This window comes from Callithrix jacchus, chromosome 15 (assembly GCF_049354715.1).
Source record: "Callithrix jacchus isolate 240 chromosome 15, calJac240_pri, whole genome shotgun sequence".
Classification (NCBI taxonomy): Eukaryota; Metazoa; Chordata; class Mammalia; order Primates; family Cebidae; genus Callithrix; species Callithrix jacchus.
In genome coordinates this window covers 31519563-31536383 of record NC_133516.1, presented here as the reverse complement: position 1 = coordinate 31536383, position 16821 = coordinate 31519563, and the positions used below count along the sequence as shown (strand labels likewise).

Below are 16821 nucleotides of genomic sequence, written 5' to 3'. Positions count from 1 at the left end.
ATTAAAATTGAGGCTGTGCAGAGTGGGTCACTCCTATAATCTCAGCACTTTGGGAGGCCAAGACAGGAGGATCACTCGAGCTCAGGAGTTAAAGACTAGCCTTGGCAACATAGGGAAACTCCATCTCTACAAAAAAATATAAAAACTAACCTTGGCCGGGCACAGTGGTTCACACCTGTAATCCCAGCACTTTGAGAGGCCAAGACAGGTGGATCACCAGAAGTCAGGCGTTTGAGACAAGCCTGGCCAACATGGCAAAACCTCATCTCTACTAAAAGTACAAAAATTAGACGACGTGGCGGTGGGTGCGTGCAATCCGAGCTACTTGGGTGGCTGAGGCAGGAGAATCACTTGAGCCCGGGAGGCGGAGGTTACAGTGAGCTGAGATCACACCACTGCACTCCAGCCTGGGCAACAAGAGCAAAACGCCATCTCAAAAGAAAAAAAAAAATTAACCAGGCATGGTGGTGTGCACCGGTAGTCCCAGCTATTAGGGAAGCTAAGATGGGAGAATGGCTTCAGCCCAGGAAGTGGAGGTTGTGGTGACCCAAGATTTCGCCACTGCACGCCCGCCTAGGTGACAGAGCAAGACCCTTTCTCAAAAAAAATTAAAATAATACTTTAAAGAGAATCACAACTCCACATCTTCCTATCCATGTGACCTTGAGCAGGGAAACTTACCTCTCTGTGACTTCATTTGCTCATTTGTGAAATTAGGAGAATAACTACAGCCTCTACTGAGTGAAAAAAGCAAACTAGTATTTCCAATACAAACTTTAATCAATGAAAATGGTTTGTGTACGTGTGTGGGTGTATAGATAAAAATGTGTAAATAAACTCATTGAAAGGATCATGGAGGACATGTATGTACAAAATGCTAATATTTTGTTTAATAATTTAATTTTTTTCTGAGGCAGGATCTTCCTCAGTCACCTAGGCTGGAGTGTGATGGTGCTATCTTGGCTCACTGCAACCTCCGCCTACTGGGTTAAAGCAATACTGCCTCAGCCAGGTGCAATGGCTCATGCCTGTAATCCCAGCACTTTGGGAGGCTAAGGCGGGAAGATCACATGAGGTCAGGGGTTCAAGACCAGCCTGGCCAACATGATGAAACCCATCTCTACCAAAAAGTACAAAAATTAGCTGGGTGTAGTGGCTCGTGCTCGTAGTCCTGGCTACTTGGGGGGCTGAGACAGGAGAATCACTTGAACCCAGTAGGCAGAGGTTGCAGTGAGCCAATATTCTGCCACTGCACTCCAGCATGGGGGACAGGGAGAGTGAGACTCCTTCTCAAAAAAAATAAATAAATAAGCAATCCCGCCTCAGTCCCGAGTAGCTGGGACTACAGGTGTGAGTCACCTCACCCAGCTAAATTTTTTTTAATTAATACTTTTTTTTTTTAAAGATGGGGTTTCGGCCAGGTGTGGTGGCTCACGCCTATAATCCCAGCACTTTGGGAGGCCGAGGCGGGTGGATCACGAGGTCAAGAGATTGAGACCATCCTGGTCAACAAGGTGAAACCCCGTCTCTACTAAAAATACAAAAATTAGCTGGGCATGGTGGTGCGCACCTGTAGTCCCAGCTACTTGGGAGGCTGAGGCAGGAGAATTGCTTGAACCCAGAAGGCGGAGGTTGTGGTGAGCCGAGATCGTGCCATTGCACTCCAATCTGGGTAACAAGAGCAAAACTCCGTCTCAAAAAAATAAATAAATAAATAAATAAATAAATAAATAAATAAATAAATAAAGATGGGGTTTCACCATGATGGCCAGGCTGGTCTTGAACTCCTGACCTCAGGTGATCCACCCACCTCAGCCTCCCAAAGTGCTAGGATTACAGGCATGAGCCACCACACCCAGCAAATTTATATATATATATATATATACACACATGTATATACATATATACGTATATGTATATGTATATTTTTTTGAGATGGAGTTTCGCTCTTGTTACCCAGGCTGGAGTGCAATGGTGCGATCTCAGCTCACTGCAACCTCCGCCTCCTGGGTTCAGGCAATTCTCCTGCCTCAGCCTCCCGAGTAGCTGGGATTACAAGCACGTGCCACCATGCCCAGCTAATTTTTTGTATTTTTAGTAGAGACGAGGTTTCACCATGTTGACCAGGATGGTCTTGATCTCTTGACCTGGTGATCCACCCACCTTGGCCTCCCAAAGTGCTGGGATTACAGGCTTGAGCCACCGCACCTGGCAATTTTTATATTTTTTATAGAGATGGGGTTTTGCCATGTTGCCCAGGCTGTTCTCAAACTTCTGGGCTCAAGCAATCCTCTCGCTTTGGTCTCAAAACATGCTAGGACGACAGACATGAATCACTGCACCAGCCAAAATGCTAATACTTTATATTCCTGTTTTTTCAAGTTGTGTTCTTTAATCTATCCAGAATATGTGTTTGGTAGGAGATAGAATTTAGTTCTATTTTTTCTAATTTGATAATATTTGTTATTTGCTTTGTTTTGAGACAGTCTCACACCTTTGCCCAGTCTGGAGTGCAGTGGTGCAATCTGGCTTACTGCAACCTCCGCCTCCCGGGTTCAAGCGAGTCTCCTGCCTCAGCCTCCTGAGTAGCAGGGATTACAGGTGTTCTCCACCATGTCCAGCTAATTTTTGTATTTTTAGTTTCACCATGTTGGTCTTAAACTCCTGACCTGGGAACCGGCTGGCCTTGGCTTCCTAAAGTACTGGGATTACAGGCATGAGCTACCGTGCCGGACCAATTTTTTTTTTTTTTTGAGACAGAGTTTCGCTCTTATTACCCAGGCTGGTGTGCAATGGCACGGTCTCGGCTCACCGCAACCTCCGCCTCCTGGGTTCAGGCAATTCTCCTGCCTCAGCCTCCTGAGTAGCTGGGATTACAGGCACGCACCACCATGCCCAGCTAATTTTTTGTATTCTTAGTAGAGATGGGGTTTCACCATGTTGACCAGGATGGTCTCAATCTCTTGACCTCGTGATCCACCCTCCTCGGCCTCCCAAAGTGCTGGGATTACAGGCTTGAGCCACCGCGCCTGGCCCCAATTTTTTTTTTTTTAAGACAAAGTTTTACTCTTGTCACCCAGATTAGAGTGCAATGGGGCCATCCCGGTTCACTGAAACCTCTGCCTCCTGAGTTGAAGCAGTTCTCCTGCCTTGGCCTCCTAAGCACCTGGGATTACAAGCGTGCACCACCATGCCCAACTAATTTTCATATTTTTAGTAGAGATGGGGTTTCCTCCACATTGGCCAAGCTGGTCTCGAACTCCTGACCTCAGGCGATCCACCTGCTTCTGCCTCACAAAGTGCTGGAGTTACAGGCAACAGCCTGCATGCTTGGCCTAATTTGATAATTTTTTATCCCAACACCACATATTAAACAGGTCATTCGTGTGTGTGTCTGTGTGTGTGTGTGTGTGTGTGTGTTTGAGACAGGGTCTCAATCTGTTGCCCAGGCTGTGGTGGTGCAGTGGCTTGATCTCGGCTCACTGCAACCTCTGCCCCTAGGGCTCAAGGGATTCTCATGCCTTAGGCTCCCAAGTAGCTGGGATTACAGGCACATGCCACCACACCTGCCTAATTTTTGTAGTTTCAGTAGAGACGGGGTTTCACCGTATTGGCCAGGCTTGTCTTGAACTCCTGACCTCGAATGATTTGTCTTCCTTGGCCTCTTAAAGGGCTGGGATTACAGGCATGAGCCACTGCACCTGGCCTGAATGGGTCATTATTTATTCACTATTTAGAAAAGCACCTTTATCATAGCTAAATTCCCTCGTATACATGGGTTTCTTATCTGGGCTCATCTTTCTGTTCTGAAGGTCTGTTTGCCTATTCCTGGTCCAATACTATAATGTTTTAATTGCAGCTTCATGGTTTATTATTATTATTATTTTTGAGACAGAGTCTCTCTTTCTCACCTAGGCTGGAGTGCAATGTTGCGATTTTGGCTCACTGCAACCTCTGCCTCCTGAGTTGAAGCAATTCTCCTGCCTCAGCCTCCCGAGTAGCTGGGAATACAGGTGTGTGTACCATGCCCGGCTCATTCTCGGCTAATTTTTTCATTTTTTTTAAGACGGAGTCTTACTCTGTTGCCAGGCTGGAGTGCAATGGCACAATCTAGGCTCACTGCAACCTTCGCCTCCTGGGTTCAAGCGATTCTTCTGCCTCAGCCTCCCAAGTAGCTGGGTCTACAGGTGGGCGCCACCATACCCGGCTAATTTTTTGTATTTTAGTAGAGACAGGGTTTCACCATGTTGGCCAGGATGGTCCCCATCTCCCGATCTCGTGATCTGCCCACCTTGGCCTCCCAAAATGCTGGTACAGGCATGAGGCACCGCGTCTGGACTGATCTTTTTAAAAATTTTCTTAGATAATCTCATACAATTTTTGTTTGTGTAAACCTTAGATATAGGTAGACATGGGGTTTTTTTGTATTTTTTTTTTTGAGACAGAGTCTCACTCTGTTGCCAGGTGCCAGGCTGGAGTGCAGTGGTGCACTCTCAGCTCACTGCAACCTCCGCCTCCTGGGTTCAAGCAATTCTCTTGCCTCAGCCTCCCGAGTAGCTGGAACTAGAGGCACATGCCACCATGTCCAGCTAATTTTTGTATTTTAGTAGAGACAGGGTTTCACTATGTTGGCCAGGATGGTCTTGATCTCTTGATCTTGTGATCCACCCACCTCAGCCTCCCAAAGTGCTGGGATTACAGGTGTGAGTCACTACGCCCAGCCGATGTGGGTTTTTTGTATTTTGTTTTGGCAATGGAGTCTTGCTCTGTTGCCCAGGCTAAAGTGCAGTGGCATAATCATGACTCACTACAGCCTCAACCTCCTGGGCTCAAGGGATCCTCCCACCTCAGCCTCCTGAGTAGCTGGGACCACAGACATGCACAACCATGCCAGATTAATTTTTATTTTTTTGAGACAGAGTTTCAATCTTGTCTCTCAGGCTGGAGTGCAATGGTGCAATCTCGGCTCACTGCAACCTCTGCCTTCTGTGTTCAAATGATTCTCCCACCTCAGCCTCCCGAGTAGCTGGGATTATAGGCCCCCACCACCGTGCATAGCTAATTTTTGTATTTTTAGTAGAGATGAGTTTCACAAAGTTAGCCAGGCTTGTCTTGAACTCCTAACCTCAGGTGATCTGCCACCTGCCTTAGCCTTTGTTTGTGCTGGTATTACAGGCATGAGCCACTGCTCCTGGCCAGGTTTTTTTTTGTTTTTGTAGCGATGAGGTCTCACTATGTCGTCTATGCTGGTCTTGAACTACTAGGCTCAGGCTATCCTCTTGCCTTGGCTTTCCAAATGCTGGGATTACAGGCATCAGCCACCACAACTGGCCATGTTTCTTTTTTTAAATTATTTTTTATTTTTGTAGAGATAGGATCTCACTCTACCATCCAGGCTGGAGGGCAGTGACATATTATTTTATTCTTTTTGTTTTTAAAAAATTAATATTTTTTTCAAATAAAGTGGAGGTTGGGTGCAGTGGCTCATGTAGAGGGGAAAGGAAAACTCTAGATATCTTTCTTATATTGTCCTATTTCCCGCTGGAGTCCTTTCTTTAAAGAAGGATACTCAGGCTGGCAATGCCCAGGCTCCTTGGGTGAGAGCTCCCAAGAGTCTGGGTTGTATGGAGAGGGGATAGCATGGATAGGAGGGTCTGGAACTGGGCCCAGTATTGGGTCTGGAACTGGGCCCAGTATTGGGTCCGGAACTGGGTTCAGAGTGGCAACAACTGCCTGAGGAGGGGGAGGAGATGGGTTAAGATTGAGGAACAGGGGAAGGTAGTCTAGAGGATCCCATTTGCTCATGGATGTCTTAGAAGTAGAGATATTTCTTCTTTTCGGATGGAATAGTCTCTAACTCCTTCCTGCTCTCTAGTTCCTTCTCATCTGTTTTTAAAAGGTAAAGAACAGGCCCCTGCCACCAGCATAGGGTATAGTCTATTTCTTCCTGCGAGACAGGACTTTTATTATTAACATACATTATTAGGCTGGGCGCGGTGGCTCACACCTATAATCCCAGCACTTTGGGAGGCCGAGGCGGGTGGATCACGAGGTCAAGAGATCGAGACCATCCTGGTCAACAAGGTGAAACCTCCTCTCTACTAAAAATACACAAATTAGCTGGGCATGGTGGTGTGCGCCTGTAATCCCAGCTACTCGGGAGGCTGAGGCAGGAGAATTGCTTGAACCCAGGAGGCGGAGGTTGCGGTGAGCCGAGATCGCGCCATTGCACTCCAGCCTGGGCAACAAGAGCAAAACTCCATCTCAAAAAAAAAACAAAAAACAAAAAAACATACATTATTAGGAGTTGGCAAACCCAATCCTCATCCGCACCTGGCTTAGTTTTGTATTTTTTTAGTAGAGATGGGGTTTCACCATGTTGGCCAGGCTGGTCCCAAACTCATGACTTCAAATGATCCACCTACCTCACCTCCCAAAGTGCTGGGATTACAGGTATGAGCCACTGTTTCCATCCAAAATTATTCTAGTTCAGAAGTTAGAAGTTAATTTCTGTTGTCATCTTACAGTAAGCATAAGCAAATAAAAAACATGATATGTTCTGGCTGGGCGAGGTGGCTCACACCTATAATCCTAGCACTTTGGGAGGCTGAGGCAGGTGGATCACCCGAGGTCAGGAGTTTGAGACCAGCCTGGACAACATGGTGAAACCCCGTCTCTACTAAAAATAAAAAAATCAGCCAGGTGTGTTTGTGGGCACCTGTAATCCCAGCTACTCAGGAGGCAGAGGCAGGAGAATCGCTTGAACCCAGGAGGCGAAGGTTGCAGTGAGCCAATATCATGCCCCTGCATTCCAGCCTGGGCCACAGAGTTAGACTCTGTCTCAGAAAAAAAAAATTATATAGGTAGATAGATAGATAGATAGATAGATATAGATATAAATATATAGATAGATATATATAGAATGTGTTCTGATTCTTTTTTTTTTCTTTTTGGGATGGAGTCTCACTCTGTCACCCAGGCTGGAGTGCAGTGTTGTGATCTCTACTCACTGAAACCTTCGCCTCCTGGGTTCAATGAATTCTCCTGCCTCAGCCTCCCAGGTAGCTGAGATTATAGGCACCTGCCACCACAGGGGCTAATTTTTTTTTAATTTTTAGTAGAGGGGTTTCATCATGTTGGTCATGGCTGGTCTTAAACTCCTGACCTCAAATGATCTACCCATCTTGACCTCCCAAATTGCTGGGATTATATGTGTGAGCCACCATGCCTGGTCCTGATTTTTTTTTTTTTTTTTTTTTTGAGATGAAGTCTCACTCTGTCGCCAGGCTGAGTGCAGTGGCATGATCTTGGCTCACTGTCATTTCAGACTCCTGGGTTCTCTTGACAACCCTTTCTTTTTTTTTTTCAATTTTAATTATTTTTTATAAAGATGGGGTTTCACCATGATGGCCAGGCTGGTCTTGAACTCCTGACCTCAGGTGATCCACCCACCTTGGCCTCCTAAAGTGCTAGGATTACAGGCGTGAGCCACCGCGCCTGGCTGACAAACTTTTCTTTTCTTTTCTTTTTTTTTGAGATGGAGTTTTGCTCTTGTTACCCAGGCTGGAGTGCAATGGCGCAATCTCGGCTCACCGCAACCTCCGCCTCCTGGGTTCAAGCAATTCTCCTGCCTCAGCCTCCCGAGTAGCTGGGACCAGCGTGCATCACCATGCCCAGCTAATTTTTTTATTTTTATTTTTAGTAAAGACGGGGGTTTCACCTTGTTGACCAGGATGGTCTCGATTTCTTGACCTTGTGATCCACCCTCCTCGGCCTCCCAAAGTGCTGGGATTATAGGATAGTGAGCCAACGCGCCCAAAACTTTTCTTTAAAAAAAAAATTTTCTTTTGAGTTGACATTTCCCTCTTGTTGCCCAGGCTGGAGTACAATACCACGATCTTGGCTCACTGCAAACTCCACCTCCCAGGTTCAAGCAATTCTCCTGCCTCAGTCTCCTGAGTAGCTGGGATTACAGGCATGTGCCACCATGCCTGGACAATTTCGTATTTTTAGTAGAGACAAGGTTTCTCCATGTTGGTCAGGCTGGTCTCGAACTCCTGACCTCAGGTGATCAGCCTGCCGCAGTCTCCCAAAGTGCTAGGATTATAGGTGTGAGCCACCGCACCCAGCCAAAAAAAATTTTTTTTTTAGAAATAGGGTCTCACTGTGTTGCCCAGGCTGGAGTGCAGCCGTGTGATCAAAGCTCACTGTAGCCTCAAACTCCTGAGCTCAAAGGGCCCTCTCCCTCCTTAGCCTCCCAAGTGGCTGGCTATCCTGATATCACTTCCTTGTTCCACTCTCTTAGATTCTTCTCCTTAGCCTTACTGAAGCCCTTTGAGGATAAGAATCCACTTTGTAGCTCACTCAACAACAGCATCTTTTTGGCCAGCTGCAGTGGCTCACAGTTGTAATCCCAGCACATTGAGAGGTCAATTGTGGGAGGATCGCTGGAGTCCAGGAGTTTGAGATCAGCCTGGGCAACATAGTGAGACCTCATCTCTATTTCAAAAGATTTTACTTAAAAAAAGAGAGAAAGAGGTTGTAAAGCAGGTACCAGCTCTAATTTCCCTCGTTTCCTTTATACACAAACTCCTTAAAGGAGTTGTCTATATTTATTCATTTTCTCTAGTTTTTCTCTGCCTATTCTCTGTTGAACTTGCCCTAGTCTGGTTTTTGCCTTCTCCTGCCTCAGCCTCCTGAGTGGCTGAGATTACAGGCAGGCACCACCACGATCAGCTAATTTTTGTATTTTTTTTTTAAGAAGGAGTCTCGCTCTTGTTGCCCAGGCTAGAGTGCAATGGCACCACCTCAGCTTACTACAACCTCCACCTCGAGGGTTCAAGTGATTCTCCTGCCTCAGCTTCCCAAGTAGCTGGGATTACAGGCATCCATCACCACGCCCGGCTAATTTTTGTATTTTTAGTAGAGACGGGGTTTCACCATGTTGGCCAGGCTGGGGTGAACTCCTGACCTCAGGTCATCCAATCGCTTTTGCCTTCCAAAGTGCTAGTATTACAGGCATGAGCCACCGCGCCTGGCTGTTAACTTTTTTTTTTTTTTTTAAGAGACAAGAGTCTCACTGTATTAGCCAGGCTGGTCTCAAACTCCTGGGCTCAAGTGATCCTCTCGCCTTGGCTTCCTAAACAGCTAGGATTATAGACATGAGCCATAACACCAGGCCCCAAACTTCTCTTCATGTGCCTCCAAAACCTCTGCCACCTCATCAGCTACTCCCCTCCCTCTTCCTGTGGTTTCTCAAACAGGTCAGGCACAGACCATCTCAAGGCTTTTGCATTTTCTTTTCCTTCTGCCTGGAAGATTCCTCACCCTTTACCCTGATATTTTTTATTTTTTATTTTTTGGCGAAGTCTCGCTCTGTTGCCCAGGTTGGAGTGCAGTGGTGTGATCTCAGCTTGCCACAACCTCCGCCTCCCAGGTTCAAACGATTCTCCTGCCTCAAGCCTCCAGAGTAGCTGGGACTACAGGCATGCGCCACCATGCCCAGCTAATTTTTGTATTTTTAGTAGAGACGGGGTTTCAGTATATTGGCTAGGCTGGTCTCGAACTTCTGACCTCGTGATCGGCCCGCCTCAGCCTCCCAAAGTGCTGGGATTACAGGCCTGAGCCACGCAGCCCGGCTCCCTTTACCCCGTTTTGTATGAACAGAATTCCCTCTCTCATCTTCTCAGGTCTTGAATACTGTCACATTTTCAGTGAAACCCTCCCTTATTCAACTAATTAAAATTGCAAATCGCTTGTCCCACACACCCTCTAACTCTTCCTGGATTTGTCTCCGTGGTACTTCCTACTTGATATACTATGCATTTTTCAGTTATTTATCTTGGTTACTGTCTGTAAATTCCACGAGCACAGGGACCTGTGTGTTGCACTACTGGGGGGTGCCTCAAGCACCCAGAAGGACGCCTGGCATATAGCAAGGCGCAATTGATCTCTCTGGAGTGAGCGGATGAATGGGAACTCAGAGGAGGAAACACCGAAGTCTGGGAAGGCTTCCTGGAGGAATAGGCCCGCCGGCCGACACCGGTAAACCCCATTCGGCTTTGCGCCACGCCACGCCCATCGAGGCGGGGCCGAGGCCGGAAGCAGCCTCGGGCGGAAGCCGGACGGTACCAACTGTGTCCTCCTCCCGGCCTGCCGCCGGCTCTCGCCCCGCCCACCCGAAAATGGGTGAAAGGTCGGCGGCGCTGGCACTGCAGCTGGGGCAGCTGAGCCAGACGGCCTGAGAACTGACAGACTGAGTGACAGAAGAAACCCATCAGCCCGACCATGGCCGACCAGCCGAAACCCATCAGCCCGCTCAAGAATCTGCTGGCCGGCGGCTTTGGCGGCGTTTGCCTGGTGTTCGTGGGTCATCCTCTGGACACTGTCAAGGTGCGGGAGGCTGGGGCGCAGGCTTTGGGGAGGAGGCCTGAGCGGGGCACGGAAAGCATGGTCTCGCTCGAGGCGCGGCCGCTGGGCCGAAGTGGGGCCTGTGTGAGCTTCCGTGAGAAGCCTAGGGAATTTTTCAGGGGTGGGCGGGAAGCTGTACCTTTCGCCCCAAAGAGCCAGGCGGCGACGCAAAGTGAGCAGTTTCTAACTGCCTGTCAAGAGCTCTGATGTCAAGTTCCCTGTTCCGCAGTCTCTCCTGACCCTGCACCACTTCTTTAGGTATGAGAAAGAAAAACCGTCTCTCCACAGCTCTGGTTTCAGCCAACCCTAACATTATCATTAAGATTGAAACAGGTCCCCTGTAAAGCCCGCCCCAGGAAGACAACTAAAGACAGAGAGGTGCCGTTGTTCTGGAGGTGTCCTTTGATACATTCTGCTGGGGCAAGAGTACCCATCTTTTTTGCAACTTTCCGGCCCCGGGGAGATATTTGACTTTCTTCAGCCTGTCACCCCGCGGTTGCCTGCTCAGCCTCCTGGGCAGAAGCATCCTGTGAGAAGCAATTATGACCTCAGTGACTGAGTCCCTTCCAAGGAAAGCAAGGTGATCAGCTTTGCACAAGGCCAGGCTCATTCTCACAACTTCCAAATGAGGAAGCTATGGTCAAACTGAGGCTTGGGAGGGATGGCATTCATCAGGGATTGTTCTCTGGTCTTCCTCACATCATATCTCAACTATTCCCCTTGCAATACCTTCATTAATGCTTTACTGGGGGACCAAAGTCCATGCCCCATGGCTTAGCAATCAAAGCTGCATCTAAGTTTTCTCATTTTATTTTCTGGACATAGACTTGAAGGAAATTGACAAGTCATTGCCAGAGTGGGCCTGTGGAGAGCAGATGGGAGTTTTAAACGATTGGAAGCCCACATAAGGGGCTTGTTAGTATGTTGATCAGATTTCCTCCACAACGAAATTGTTTTGTGGGCACTTCCTCTTGGCAGGCTTAGGCAGTAAGCTCTTTGCTACCTTTCATTCAAGAGAGAAATTGTCCTGAGGTACAGCTCATACTGGGGTCGTTCTATAGGAAGATCAGGATTAAAGTAGCTGGACTCGCTAGGTCATTGTGCAACATGAAATCAAATGTTTATTTAGCTGATGGCAAATGCCGTGTGTTAGTGTTTCCCAGACAGTGGTCATTCCAAGTGGCACTGTCTACCAAGGGACAATTGTCTGGCCTTTCTTCCTACTCTTGGTCCGTATCTTATTCGTTCTAGGCTTTTGGGACCACTTTTTAAAGAAAAACAATATGCAAATACTGCTCCCACCTCCATATCGTCTTTGTCCTTGATGTCACTTCCAAGATAGACTGGATGACCTCTGCACTGAAGTGCAAATAACTGAAATGCTCACTGGCATACTTAACAACCAGAAAGCCTCTTTTTAGCTTAAACCAAAACCACAAATTCCCGACTGCTGTGTTTTTGGCCTTAGTGAGTGAGCTCCAATCAAAGCCTGACCTTGAGGTACTTCCTGTCCAAGGTAAAAACAAAAACAAACAAACAAAAAACAAAAAAAGGAAAAAAAAGAAAAAGAAAAAAAATCAAAAGTAACATAACTGAGCTGTGATCCATGCTTCAGAGTTGGGCATGAAAAGGCTCTATGGAAGGTGGTGGTAGAGCAGGCTGGTGGATTGATTGAACCTAGGAGTTTAAGGCTGCAGTGAGTCATTGCATTCCAGTTTGGGCAACAGAGTGAGACACTGTCTCAAAAGAAACAAACAAATCACAAAGAGGCATTAATCAGAATTTTTTTTTTTTTAGATGTAGTCTCGCTCTGTCACCCAGGCTGGAGTGTAGTGGCTCGATATCAGTTGACTGCAACTTCTGCCTCCTAAGTTCAAGCGTTTCTTCTGCCTCAGCTTCCTGAGTAGCTGGGATTATAGGAATATGCCACCATACCAGGCTAATTTTTTGTGTTTCTAGTAGAGATGGGGTTTCACTGTGTAGCCAGAATGGTCTCAATCTCCTGACCTTGTGATCCACCCGCCTTGTCCTCCCAAAGTGCTAGGATTACAGGCATGAGCCACTGTGAGTGGCCCTTTTTTTTTTTTTTTTTTTTTTTGAGACAAGGGTCTCTTTCTGTCACCTAGGCTGGAGTGCAGTGGCAGGATCTCGTCTCACTGCAACTTCCACCTCCTGAGTTCAAGTGCTTCCCTTGCCTCAGCCTCTTGAGTAGCTGGGATTACAGCTGCCAACCACCATGCCCAGCTAATTTTTTGTATTTTTAGTAGAGATGGGCATTGGCCTCCTAAAGTGCTGGGATTATAGGCGTGAGCCACTAGGCTTGACCTAGACAAAAGCTTTGATCCATTTCTATCTCTCTGCTGACTAGGAGTGGTTGTGTCTGACTATGAAGATCTGAAGGACAATATGAGGGATTTGGGGTATAAAGGTGTGGTGGCCTCTGGCCATTTCTATTGTTGTGTTGCATAAACCCCTCAGATTTGCATGTCATCTCTGTTGCCCAGAGAGGGACTTCCTTGGTGTGATGTGAAAGGCCCTAACAAATACAAGATTAAAAGATTCTACAAAAATAAACAACATGGTAAAAATGATGTTTTAGAAAGGTTAGTATGACAGCAACCTTGAGAAGGATTTGGAAGCCCAACAATGAGTAGGAAAATCATCCAGGAAAGGCCGGGCTTGGTGGTTCATGCCTGTAATCCCAGCACTTTGGGAGGCCAAGGTGAGCAGATCATCTGAGGTCAGGAGTTTGAGACCAGCCTGACCAACATGAAGAAACCCATTCTCTACTAAAAACACAGAATTAGCTGGCTATAGTGGCACATGCCTGTAATCTCAGCTACTCGGGAGGCTGAGGCAGGAGAATCCCTTGAACCTGGGAGGCAGAGGTTGCAGTGAAGCAAGATTGTGCCATTGCACTACAGCCTGGGCAACAAGAGTGAAACTCTGTCTCAAAAACCAAACAGCAACAACATCCAGGAAAAAGACTGCAGAAGTAACTGGATGTTTCAGTTATCTATTACAGTTTAATAGTTTACCCCAATGAGGCAGGAGGATCACTTGAGCTCAGGAGTTCAAGGCTGCAGTTAGCCAAGATGGCACCACTGCATGCCAGCTTGGGTGACAGAGCAAGACCCTGACTCAAAAAAACCCCTAATACAAAACCAACTTGCCCCAAAACTTAGTGGCTTAAAACATCAGTAAACATTTATCAGGGCCAGGCTCTGTGGCTCATGCCTATAATCCCAGCACTTTGGGAGGCCGAGGCAGGTGGATCACTGGAGGTCAGGAGTTCGAGACCAGCCTGGCCTACATGGCGAAACCCTGTCTCTACTAAAAAGGAAAAAAATACAAAAATTAGCCAGACATGGTGGTACTTACCTGTAATCCCAGCTAGGTGGGAGGCTGAGACAGGAGAATTGCTTGAAGCCAGGAGACAGAGGTTGCAGTGAACCAAGATCGTGCCACTACACTCCAGCCTGGGTGACAGAGCAAGACTCAGTCTCAAAAAAGAAAAAAGAGACAAATAATTCAATTAAAAATGGTCAAAGACTCTAGCCTGGGTGACAGTGTAAGACTGTCTCTTAAAGAGAGAGAGAGAAAGAAAAAGAGAGAAAAAAGGGCAAAAAATCTTTCTTTTTTTTTTTGAGGAGTCTCACTCTGTCGCCCGGGCTGAAGTGCAGTGGTGTGATCTCAGCCAACTGTAATCTCTGCCTCCTGGGTTCAAGCCATTCTCCTGCTTCAGCCTCCTGAATAGATGGGATTTCAGGCGCCTGCCACCATGCCTGGCTAATTTTTTTGTGTTTTAGTGGAGATGGGGTTTCACATGTTGGCCAGGCTGGTCTCGAACTTCTCCTTTTTTTTTCAGACGGAGTTTCGCTCTTGTTACCCAGGCTGGAGTGCAATGGTGCGATCTTGGCTCACTGCAACCTCCGCCTCCTGGGTTCAGGCAATTCTCCTGCCTCAGCCTCCTGAGTAGCTGGGATTACAGGCGCACACCACCAAGCCCAGCTAATTTTTTGTATTTTTAGTAGAGATGGGGTTTCACCATGTTGACCAGGATGGTCTTGATCTCTTGACCTCCTGATCCACCCACCTTGGCCTCTTAAAGTGCTGGGATTACAGGCTTGAGCCACCGCGCCCGGCCTGGTCTCTAACTTCTGACCTTGTGATCCACCCGTCTTTGCCTCCCAAAGTGCTGGGATTATAGGTGTGAGCCCCTGCACCCAGCATTTGTTTGTTTTTTTTTTTTTAAGAGACTGGGTCTTGGCTGGCCATGGTGGCTCATATCTATAATCCTAGCACTTTTGGAGGCTGAGGCAGGCAGATTGCATGGGTCCAGGAGTTCCAGACAAGTCTGGGCAACATGGTGAAACCCCATCTCTATACATACACACACACACACACACACACACACAAACATGGTGAAACCCCATCTCTACACACATACACACACACACACACACACACACACTAGCCAAGCATGGTGGCATTCACCTGAGGTCTCAGCTACTTGGGAGGCTGAGTGGGAGGATCACCTGAGCCTGGAAGGCGGAAGTTGCAGTGAGCCAAGATCATATCACTGCACTTCAGTATGGGCAACAGAGAACCTGCCTCAAAAAAGAGTCAAGTTTTGCTTTGTTACCCAGCTGGAGTGTAGTGATACCATCATAGTTCACTGTAATCTGGAACTCCTGGCCTCAAGTGATCCTCCTCTGCTTCCTGAAAGTGCTTAAATTACAGATGTGAGCCACCACACCCAGCCATGGACCTAAATAGACATTTCTTCAAAAAAGATAGGCCAATAAGCATATGAAAAGATGTTCAATGCCATTATCCATCATGGAAATGCAAATCAAAATCACAATGCAATACCACCTCATACTCACTATGATGGCTATTAAAAAAAAAGGATATAACCTGAGCAATATAGTGAGATTCTGTCTCTACAAAAACAATAAAAATTAGCTTGTGTTGTGGTGTGCACTTGTAGCCCCAGCTACTTGGGAGGCTGAGGTGGGAGAATTGCATGAGCCCAGGAGGTTGAGGTTGTAGTGAGCTATTGATCACACCATTGAACTCCAACCTGAGTGAGAGAGTGAAACCTTGTCTCAAAAAAAAAAAAAAAATATATATATATATATATATATATATATGATACACACATACACACACGATATATATATATATATATATATATATGGCTTTCCAAAAGCCACTTTGGAAAACAGTCTGGCAGTTCTTCAAAAGGTTTAAACAGAGTTAACATATAACTTAGAAATTATGCTAGTGGATAAATACCTGTGATGGTTAATTTTATGAGTCAACTTGACTAGGCTGCAGAGTACCCAGATATTTGGTCACACATTATTCTGAGTGTGCCAATGAGGGTGATTTTGGATATTAGCATTTGAATCTGTAGACTGATTAAAGCTACTTGTCCTTCCTAATGTGAATAGACCTCATCCAGTTAGCTGAAGGCCTGAATAGAACAAAAGGCTGACTGACACTTCCCTGCAACTAAGAGGGAACTCCTGTTTGAATACTTGAGCTGGGACATTAGTCTTTCCCTGCTTTCAGACTTGAGCTGAAACACTGCTTCTTTTTGGGTCTCAAACTTGCCAACTCCAGATCTTGGGACTTCTCAACCTTCATAATTGTATGAGCCATTTCCTTATAATAAATCTTTTGATATTTATCTCCTTTTGGTTCTGTTTCTCTGAAGATTTCTGACCAATACAACACCCAAGAGAACTGAAAACATACATCCATACAAAAACCTTGTACACAAATGTTTATAGCAGCATTATTCATAATGATCAAAAAGTAGGAAAAACACAAATGTCTATCAACTGATGAATAGGCAGGCCTGCAAAATGTGGTTTATTCATACAATGGGATATTATTTGCCAATGAAAGGAATGAAGTACTAATGAAATGAAAGAGAAGTTTGAATCCAGCAGGTTAAGTGAATGCTAAAGACATGTACACAGGTGCTTCGCTGTTTAGTTTGGCAGACAGTTGGACCATTGCTGCTGACAGGCGGTTCTCATTCTGGTAGGTGACTGCATTTTAACTTCTGGTTTCAGGTCCGACTGCAGACACAGCCACCGAGTTTGCCTGGACAGCCTCCCATGTACTCTGGGACCTTTGACTGTTTCCGGAAGACTCTTATTAGAGAGGTTGGTATCTGGTGCTGGGCATTCCTCTTACTTGGAGGAACACATTCATGGAGTTGGTTTGTTCCCCGCCAGAAGAGTAGGGTAACTGTGTGGTTCTGCTGGACAGCTAGCTCACAGCTGCCACTCCTTCACCAAGCCACCCTGTGCCCCCATTGTCATCTGCTTTGAAGTCTCAGGTAGTTCTAGTGACAGTTTCATACAGATGACTAAAGCTAATAAAATGATTCCC

At 46.6% G+C, this 16821-nt stretch overlaps 1 protein-coding gene across 4 annotated transcripts in view; it reads left to right on the top strand.

Annotated features, from left to right (window-relative positions):
• SLC25A20 (solute carrier family 25 member 20) overlaps positions 1–16821 on the top strand; it is a 56474-nt gene that overhangs the window by 6945 nt on the left and 32708 nt on the right. For 3 of the 4 annotated variants that reach the window (XR_013527291.1, XM_078350850.1, XM_002758322.7), the window contains exons 1-2: positions 10173–10392; positions 16500–16592. Coding sequence is in view for 3 of the 4 variants with exons in the window: in XM_078350850.1 (XP_078206976.1) it covers positions 10288–10392; positions 16500–16592 (198 nt within the window). In the remaining variant the exon portion in view is untranslated. Of the gene's footprint in view, positions 1–10172; positions 10393–16499; positions 16593–16821 lie in introns of those variants that run through there. The other variant, XM_054245639.2, reaches the window with a different exon arrangement.